General features: G+C 42.7%; 1 protein-coding gene across 1 annotated transcript in view; it reads left to right on the top strand.

Annotated features, from left to right (window-relative positions):
* Window positions 1–222: 222 nt before the first annotated feature.
* C11H12orf75 (chromosome 11 C12orf75 homolog) overlaps window positions 223–10,349 on the top strand; it is a 37,567-nt gene continuing 27,440 nt past the window's right edge. Inside the window, exon 1 of the mRNA XM_065888111.1 lies at window positions 223–506. Within this exon, the coding sequence (XP_065744183.1) occupies window positions 461–506 (46 nt within the window). The 5' untranslated portion in view covers window positions 223–460. The remainder of the gene's footprint in view (window positions 507–10,349) is intronic.

Below are 10,349 nucleotides of genomic sequence, written 5' to 3'. Positions count from 1 at the left end.
GGCAAAGAGGATGTGGAAGGCAAGCAGGTGGGCATCCTCTGCCGCCCAGCCTCACCCTCCAGCCTGCACCGGCAACGCCCCTCGGCCCCGCCCTCGCCCCAACCTACTTTAAACTCCCGCCCCCTCTTAACGACGACCAATGCCCAGCCGGGAGCCCGCAGGAGACTGCGGATTGGCCGGCGCCGCGGTTGCCCAGGTGACGGGTGGGTCCTGCTGGGTCCCAGAGCCGGGCGCGGCGGGGGCGAGGGTTGCCCGGTGGTTTCCGTCCCGGCCCGCCCAAGCCTGCGGCGCCCAGGTTTGCGCCCGTCGGTAGCTGGAGGGGGCTGTCCCCGCGCGCCCCTCCGCCCAGTGTGTTTCCTGCCGGCCTCCCGCTAGGGGCGCGACGCCCTCCGCCTCCGTCTCCGCCCCCAGGATCTGCGGCTGCCAGCTTCCGAGCGCGGCTTCCCTGGACGGCGGCGCGATGGGCTGCGGGAACTCCACCGCCACCAGCGCGGGCGCGGGCCAAGGTGAGCGCGGCGGGCGGCTGGGGGCGCGGTGACGGCGACTCGGGGGCTGTGGGGAGCTCTGCAGGGCGGGCCGCCTCTGCGGGAGAGGCCAGGAGAGAGGCGGCGAGAAGGAAGGATGCAGGGACCTCGGGCAGGGCGGGCGAGCAGCCCCCTCTCCCCGTCCCCATTTTCGGGACAGGAGCAGACTGTCCGATTTTGGAAAGACCGAAAGCAGGGCATGTCTCCCCTGTGCGGGGGGCGGTCGCGCCGGGACGAGGCGAGCCTGCAGAGCGATCCTGCGGAGGGAGCGCGGGGAGTCCTACTCGTGGCCGGCGTCCGCACCCCCTCGTCCCGCAGTCGCTCCCGCAGGCCTCGCCCCTAGCCCCTCGGAACCCAGAGGCTGCACCTGGAAAAGTGCAGCAGAACAATTCAGGACTTTTTTGGGGGGAGGGGGGTGCTAGTGCGTTGGGAAGAACTGCAAACAGGGCTCTAAAAATTCATCCGAGTCTGTCTTGATGCTTAAGACCCGCTGGGCTGCTTGTACGATTTCTCTGAGAACCTGCAGTATTGAGGATGCTTTAGAATATGTGTAACAGAGCTTTAATATTAGCAGTGATCTGTTCGTATATTTTTCATTTAAAAAATAAAAAAGTATTGAAACTTTTGTTTACACCTCTTCATTTTGTTGATTGGCAGGGGAAGTCTTTTACAGATTTACGCAGTCAGCCAGGCTTTGTATCGAGTGACTTATTCCAAAACTCAACCGTTCTCTTTGACCCAGCTAGTGTCTACTGATTTATGAGTCTGGATCTGTTTTGAGTAATATATGCTGACCTATTTTGGTGTCTTTTGGATAAAGAACTCATATCTCATCCAGTTGAGATCAATCAGATGCCACATTCCATCCTAGTCAGCAAATGGGAACAGCACTCTGATTGATGCTGCAGTATTTCCTAGGCGGGCATGGATGTCCTGTCAATGACTTTGTGACCTTGGGTCTGTCACTTCCCTTAACCTAGACCTCCTGGAAGATGTAGTTTAAAATTTAAGCTTTTTTCATTTATTTAAAGTTTATTTTGATGTTCACGTATGGGATCAGATATGGAAATCTGCTCATTTAATTGGCCAAGTTTGTTATTCCTCTTTGGCTGTCAGTGACCACACAAATGGAATATTTTAAGAAACGGTGCTACAATATGTGGGATTCTAGTCCTAGAGCTTTGAATGAACCCAGGTAATAATTCATTGAAAAGTTTATCTCTTGCAGGTAACATTTACCATCGTGAATTAAATTCTCAATCTTGTGATAGGCAGAGAGCCACTGGGGAACACATTTTTCAATTCCTGTAACAGTGACGTAGGTTAGTTAGCTTAGTTAGCGCCTTAAGGCAAGGACAGGATTCTAACTTGAGAGTGGCCAGAGAGCTCTGCGTGGAAACCTGGAGCAGTGTCAAGGCCATATCCTGCACCAGGAATTACAATTGACTCTTGAGCAACCTGAGGTTGAACTGTACAGGTCCACTGATACACGGATAGTTTTCAATAGTAAATACTATAGTACTACACGCTCTTTGGTCGTTTGAATCCGAGGATGTGGAACTGCGGATATAGAGGGCTGACCATAAGTTATACTCGGATTTTCAACTCTGTGGAGAGTTGAGGCCCCTAACCCCTGCGTTGTTCAAGTGTCAAGTGTATATCTCTCAATCTAACATGCACTGTGGCCCTATGCCTTCCACTGCATGTTCACCCTACTTTTAAAAAGGTTAAGAACCATTAATCACAATACACAAAAAAGGAAATCATAGGAAGGATTTGTAACAGATTTCCTTTAAAGTGGAGCTAGTTTACTTCATTTACATTTTTGTTTATTAATGAACTGCTTGTCAGGTTTGGGGATAGAGGGAGGAGTTCCACTGCTAAACCAGAATGATGATAAAGGAGCTCTGCAATGGTAATGTAACAAACAGAGAAAATATAATCCTCTTTACAAATATTTGGTTGACCTTTCCCCCCCCCCACCCCAGGAGCACATCCCTTATTATGTAAAGGGAAATACAGTTATATTGAAAAAAACCACTCCAAGTGCATGTCTTCTTGATGAGTAGCCTCACTTTTGTTCACGAAGGACAGCTCCTGTAAGAGCATGCTGTTCTCTCCTCAAGCTCGCTCTTTGCTAAAAATTACTGTATGTTCAGAGAAGAGCAAGATGCCGAGGGCAGACTGTAAAACATGAAGGAGGAGAAAACATTTGAGTTGGGAGTTGTTGCATCACTTCTTTGATGGCTCTGCCCTTGTCTCTGAGAAGTCACCCCCGAAACATTTCTCTGCTAGTGAGTCCAGCTGGCTAGCTTGGGGATTTGTTCATTGTTATTTTGAAATTTTCTATCAGCTGGTGGTAGGACTTCTGTTTCAGAAAGGAGGAGAGATGGGAGGTTAAGAAAAAAGTTCAGAGAAAGATGGTGGGCAGGTGCTGAACTTGAGTCTGGAGAGTGAGGCTCAAGCTTGACATTGGCACTGTGCTGGCTGTGTTACTGTGGGCATTTCATTTTACTTTTTTGTACTGTAATTACTATATAGTAGTAGAAACTACAACGTTGAAGGTGAAATGGTTTTCCTTGAATATTTTTGTATAAGAACATGGCAAATCTACTTTCAGAGGATGCGTTTGCACTTTATAATGATGCCTCCGACCTGAAATCTCCATTGTAAGCCCTGTTTTACTACCTAAGTAGTTCAGGTAAAACCAGATAATTGCTTCTCTTTTCCCTGAGCTATTTGGACCACTGCTTTTCTTGGCTTTTGTCTGGTGAAATTGGTTTCTATGACAAATTGACATTTAGTGGTGTACTTGAGTCAATTTGATTCTGTATGTCCAACATGTGGAAAAACTAAAGTGCAGTACAATGGTCAAATGGCCAGAAGGAATCAGATCATTCAGTCCCTAGATAATTCAGGTTAGATTTCCTTTATAGTAGATTTCTAACTCTAAGCTTGTACAGAGTCCACCTCTATGTGCAAAGCTTTGTACTCTTTTAGGAAATTTTAGGGCAAGGGTAGGGGCAGCCAGCAAGGGATGATTGTAGAATGAAATCAAACTTTCCCCCTCTTAAGAAGCTGATTGTCTAGGTAGGAAGGTTAACCATTTGAGAACAGTTGCAAAGCAAGGTGTAGTAGAATATACATCGAACGTCCAAATGCCCAGGAGATGTTGAATAAGATGCTAGTTTAATCAGAGAAGTCTTTGGGGAGGAGTCAAGCTATCAGTGCTTCGGTGTAGATGGGATCATGAGAACCATTCTTCTTACACAAGCGCTCTCCATTCTAATGTTTTAATAAGATTACCCTCTCAATGTAGGAATTTGATTTTTCCCAACTTAGAATTATACAAGGACTTCTTGTATTTTCCATTCATTGAAGATTCAGTACATTTTTCCTGCATAGTGTAGAGTCTAGACCCTAAACTGTAGAGAAACATCTGGGTTAAAGAGTCCATTTTTAAAAATTGAAGTATAGTAGATTTATAACATTTTGTTAATTTCTGCTGTACAGCAAAATGATTCAGTTATACATATATATACTTTTTATATTCTTTTCCATTATGGTTTATCTCAGGATATTGAATATAGTTCTTTGTGCTATACAGTAGGACCTTGTTATTTATCCATCCTATATATAATAGTTTGCATCTGCTAACCCCAAATGCCCACTCTATCCCTCTCTCACCCTCCCTCTGCCTTGGCAACCACAAGTCTGTTCTCTATGTCTGTGAGTCTGTTTCTGTTTCATAGGTAGGTTCATCTGTGTCATATTTTAGATTCCACATATAAGTGATATCGTATGGTATTTATCTTTCTCTTTCTGACATAAAGAGTCCGTTTTTAAGGAGTTGCATTTGCCATAGGACAGGGAGATTTTGCTTTCTGTGTGTTTTTCTCTGCTCTCCGTCCCCACCACTCTCTCACTCAGCAATCAGATTCTCTATCCGTTTGTTTTCCCTTGAATGTATTCTCTAATTAGGCCGAGACATGAACACACTCGCATTTGAACTGATGATCCGCAACAGGTCAGTCGTTTCCTGTATACAGTCATACGTGTAGATTGTTGAGCAAGTCTGTAATGTAAGCCAGAAAATCCTATTTTATGTGAACCAGAAAATCCCTTCAGAGTTTGGACGGTTCCAGATATCTACAAGAGCCTATCTCGATGCAGGCTATTTTGCAGGCTGTAGAAGCTTTTTGCAGGGCAGAGTCATTTCAGAAGTGTTCTGCTCATGGTAGTTGATTGAATTGGTGAGTTGTAGGTTTTCTACCAGAGATGTGTAACTGGCAGCTATCTGACCATAGCTTACTACTAGAATGTTTCTATAATGGTTCTTCTGTTATTTATATACTAATAGTCTGAAGAGGCGTGGAGGAGGAATTTAACAGTTCTTTATCCTATTTTATCAGTGTACCCAGGGAGTTACTCTAATTCTTTTGGGTCCAATTACTTAGGTTAGTTATCTCCTTATCCTCAATTAGATAGGTAATTGCATTCTCTTCTTTTGCTGTAGCTGTATGGTCCGGCCTTAATCTACATCTGTAAATGGTTTGGTAGTATTAAAATTCTTCCACCATGCTCAGCATTAGTCCGGGCCATGTCGTGGGGGAAGTAATATAAAATTTTGCTGATATCATCAAAGATGTCATTAATATCTTGTGTTACTTCCCCCCAGCTCACTTAGGTCCCAGCCCCACCATCCTTCTTTCTGTTCTTTATGCTGAACTCATTCTTGTTTTCTATCTGTTTGAAACACTCTTTGCTGGAGAACTGATATTTTGTTAATTTATTTATTGTCTTTTTTGTTCCCCTTCCCCAAAGGTAGGCCTCATGAGAGCCTGCACATCTTGTTCACAGCTGGACCCTCAGCTTCTAGACCAATATCCAAACTTTCAATGGAATTTTTAGGGTCTTAAAATTTTTTCTTTTGTTGAATGAATAACTGTATTGGGGAAACAAAGAAGTTGTAAAATTGAGTCCTAAATTTTCATCATGTACCCTGTGACTGATGTAACACTGGAGGGAATGAAATAAAACCTTAAGCAATCAGGGAAGCCTGCTTGGAGGAGGTGGGAATCGATTTGACTTTGAAGAATAGGTAGGATTTGAATAAGCAGAAAACAGAAGGGAGGGCACTTTTAGAGCAGTATGAAAACATAGGGACAGAAATGGGTTTGGTGCATTTCAGGGCAGTGAGAAGTCAGGCCTGACTGGGTTAGTAGTTCATGTTGGTTGCAGGGTGTTGGAAGTAAGAACAGTTAGGATGGGGGTGAGGAGGACAGAGAGGCAGGAAGGCCTCAGAATTGAGAGGAGGCACTGGAGCCAAAAAATCCTAGTTTGAATCCTGCTTTCATCATTTATCAGCTGCATGACCTTGGGCCACTTGCTTAAACTGTCTGTACCTTAGTTTCCTCAGCTGTAAAATGGGAGAGTAGTTATAGAACCTACTCAAGATTAAATGAGTTAATATATGTAAAGTGCTTAGAGCAGTGCCTCATGTAAGTACTCAGTATGCTATTTATTATTAATATAGGGAAAGACATTCATGACTGGTATAGAAGGAAAGAGCGAGCATGTAGAGTGACATAATTTAACGCTGTTGTCAGGAGTGAGTGAAGTGAGAGGGCCGTTGGTGAGTGATGTCAGGGACCCCTGGAAGCCAGCTAGGCGGAGGATGGGCTACATGTGAGGGAAGAAGGGAAAGGGAGAAGGAAAAATGAACCCAAACTGTTAAAGCCTGGGCGACTGGGAGATGTTACTTCCTCTAAAGGAAGGTAAGAGGATGCAGGCGATCCATGTACTCTTGGGTGTACCGCGTTTGACGTGATGTGAATGATGAGGGGTGTGGAAACGCCTCTGCTCAGACAGTTACCACTGATGCAGCAGAATCAGGAGGTTCACTTGTTCCAACTTCCCAGAATTGATGTTGCAACCATGTGAATGGTTCACGAAGGTGACCCAAGTCAATTATCCAAGTTCTGCCATGAGCCACTTACAACTCAATCTAGACATGGCTTAAATTATAGCAGCTAACTGTCAATGTGTTACTTTATGTCTGTACTTATATGGCTACCTTTATTTATTAATTTTTACCTGCTGAAAACATAGCTACTCAGCAAGGACAACCTGTAAGCAAAGAGATTTTCTGTAAGAGCTTCCACATTCATTAACATAATTGTATTTGCAGTAACATGGATGGACCTAGAGGGTATTAGGCTAAGTAAAATAAGTCAGACAGAAAATGACAAATACTCTATGTTATCACTTACATGTTGAATCTAAAAAATGAAACAAATGAATAACTATAACAAAACAGAAACAGATTCACAGATACAGAAAACAAACTAGTGGCTGCCAGGGGTTGGGGGTGGAGTTACGGGTGAAATAGATGAAGGGGATTAAGAGGTACAAACTACCAATTATAAAATAAGTAAGTCACAGGGATGTAAGGTACAGCACAAGGAATATAGTCAATAATATTTTAATAAGTTTGGTGCATAATCTATAAAAATATTGAATCCTATGTTCTACACCTGAAATATAATATTGTAAAGCAACTATACTTAAAAAAATTATATTTTTAGGGCACGTTGATCTGAATTTTTTTCTGCATTACTGAAGAAATGACTAATGAATCTGTATCTCTTATTGGCTTATTAAAAAATAACCACTGCTTTAGATGAACTAAAGAGCTGTTGTTCTCCTTCTTTGGGCCAAATTGAGACTATGACATAGTTTTAGAACTATTATGGGTCAGAGGAGACGTAGCAAGCTGTCAAAATTAGAGGGAACTCTGTTTATTTTTCTGTAGTTATGTTTATACAGTTCTCAGAGGGACGTTTTTCTTTTATAAAACAAATAAAGAGCAAAATGTTTCTGCATACTTTTATTATTTCCCATGAGAGCCATAATCATTTATATTTCTGATGATTTATGCTGAAAGAAGAGTGATTTGTAAATCTTTAATACCTTTTAGAAATTCTTCATATACATAATTTTATTTTTTGGTGTGTGTGTTTAAATTATCACTACTCAGTCTGAACAAAGAGACATGATTTAATATGTAATTTAGCAATTCATTTACTTGTGAATATTTCCAATATGTTACATGAAAGCTATAAAGTGCATAGAGAACAGTGATGAAAAAGGCATTAATAGACTATATTCTCTAATGTACAGATGTATGCGACCTTTTAAAAGAGAGAAATATTTTCTTTGTATTAGAATTTGGCACATGTAAGGAAACTCATAATAGTAAATGTATGACTCTGAACAATATTGAAAACATACTGGGCAGTACAGCTCAATCTTTTTAACTTATAAGACTGATTAGATTACAAAGGAACATCTGTCTATAGGAACCAAGATGTTATAAATATCTACTTAATATCACTGAACTGATGTAGTATCTTGCAGCTGGCTTTCTCATGCATAAGGAATAAAATTTTGTCTGTGTTTGCAGAATGTATGATATGTCATATTAAACTTCATTCTCCCCCAAGATTAATTTTGCTATGTATTTCTTTTCAAAAGGGAATTTCTGTTTTTGGAGAGGTGGAGGAGGCCAGGGATGAGAAGGTGTAGTGGGTTGAATGGTGACCTCTAAAAAGATATGTTCACATCCTAATCCCTGGAATGTGTGAATGCTATCTTGTTTGGAAAAAGGGTCTTTGCAGGTATAATTAAATGAAGAATTTTGAGATGAAGACATCATCCTAGATTGTCTGGGTAGGCCCTAAATCCAGTGATAAGTTTCCTTGGAAGAGACAGACGAGGAGAAGACAGAGATTCAGAGAGAAGGTGGTGTGAGGACAGGTGTAGAACAGAAAACGCACTATGTGGCCACAAGCCAAAGAATGCCAAGGAGGGCCTATTGCCACCAGATGCTAGGAGGCCTAGAACGGATTCTTCCCCAGAGCCTCTGTAGGTAGTTGGGAACTCCTTGATTTTGTACTTCTGGCCTCCAGAATTCTGAGAGCACGTATTTCTTTTGATTTAAGCCACCCAACTAGTGGTGATTTGTTACAGCAGCCCTGTGGAACTAATACACAAGGCTTTTTCTGCACCTGTTCTGGGAATGGGATAAAATAAGAAAATACAGTTTACAAACTATACCTGGAGTGTAAATAATTATTTGCGGAAGCACATACAGCGCAACTTAATCTTGGTGTGATTCATAAAGCATTTCAAGGTTGTTCAGGGGGTACCCGATTTTTATGGGGGTACCTGATTTTTATAAAACATGAAGAATATCTGAGAGGTTTATTCCCTCCAGATGCTATCCACTTCTCCAGTTCTCGTACACCAACTGGGCTGTCCTACCATCCAGTTCAATTCTGATGCTCCTACCCAGAGTTAGTGTCTGTCACCACAGGTTTGAGGGCTCAGTCCCCCGAGATGGTCTCACCTCAGATGCCAGTAGCAAGGATCAGGTCCCCAGCTTACTTGCATTGCCATCTGACTTGGCAGCAAATTTGGGAGTTCTCACAGCCCCCCTCCTCAGATTTGACAATTTGCTAGAATGCCTCACAGAGTTCAGGAAGGCACTTTTCTTACTGGTTTAAACATACCAGTTTCTTATAAAGGACACAAATGAACAGCCAGATGAAGAGATACAGAGGACATGTTAAGGGTCTCAGGGGCAGGGGTCTCTGTCTCCATGGAGTTGGGGGCTGCCCCCTCCTGGCACATGGATGTGTTCAACTCAGAAGCTCTCTGAACCCTGTCCTTATAGGGTTTTTTTTTGTTTGTTTGTTTGTTTTTGTGGTACGCTGGCCTCTCACTGTTGTGGCCTCTCCCGTTGCGGAGCACAGGCTCCGGATGCACAGGCTCAGCGGCCATGGCTCACGGGCCCAGCCGCTCCGCGGCATGTGGGATCTTCCCAGATCGGGGCACTAACCCGCATCCCCTGCATCGGCAGGCGGACTCTCAACCACTGCGCCACCAGGGAAGCCCCTTATAGGGGTTTTTATGGAGGTTTCACTACATAGGCATGACTGTTCAAATCATTGGCCATTGCTGATTAACTTAATCTCCAGCCCCTCTCTTTTCCCAGGAGGACAGGGAATGGGGCTGAAAGTTCCAAGCTTCTAATCAAGCCTTGCCTTTTCTGGTGACCAGCTCCCGTCCTGAAGCTGTGTAGGGGCTGCCAAGAGTCTCCTCATTGGAATGAAAGAGGTTCCTATCACCCCTATCTCTCAGGAAATTCCAAGGGTTCTAGAAACTCTGTGCCAGGAATGGGGAACAAAGATCAAATATCTTTCTATGACTCCTTAATATCAGATTAAGTTTTTTAAATGTTTAAAATAAATTGAATTTGCTATGCATTTTTAAGTGACTGAGGCTTTTGACTTGGAGAATCATGAATACAATTTTAAAATCTTTTGATGAAAGTATTGATAAAAGGTATAGACTTCCCTGGCGGTCCAGTGGTTAAGACTCCACGCTCCCACTGCGGGGAGCACAGGTTCTATCCCTAGTCGGCGAATCCCACGTGCCATGCAGAGCGGCCAAAAAAGAAAAACCCAACGGTGTACATAATAACGTGAAGTGAAGTGATATTGTGAACAAGCAATAATCTTTAAGTGTTAAAGAAACAGTTACATTCAGAAGGAAATATTCTTCTTTACATACCCTAACCATTTACAATATTTGTCATTGGAACTGTATATGATACTTTTCTGAGAGCAGACCTTCCCCCCTTCTACTTTTTAGGAAGATATCTAAAATTATAATTATCAGTACTACAATTTAGGAAAATAGTCATTAAATCTTTTGACTGACAAAAATTCTAATGCTCTATATATTTTGTGGTGCTTTTAT

This window comes from Phocoena phocoena, chromosome 11, assembly GCF_963924675.1.
Source record: "Phocoena phocoena chromosome 11, mPhoPho1.1, whole genome shotgun sequence".
In the NCBI taxonomy this organism is placed as follows: Eukaryota; Metazoa; Chordata; class Mammalia; order Artiodactyla; family Phocoenidae; genus Phocoena; species Phocoena phocoena.
This window is presented reverse-complemented; position numbering and strand designations above follow the sequence as displayed.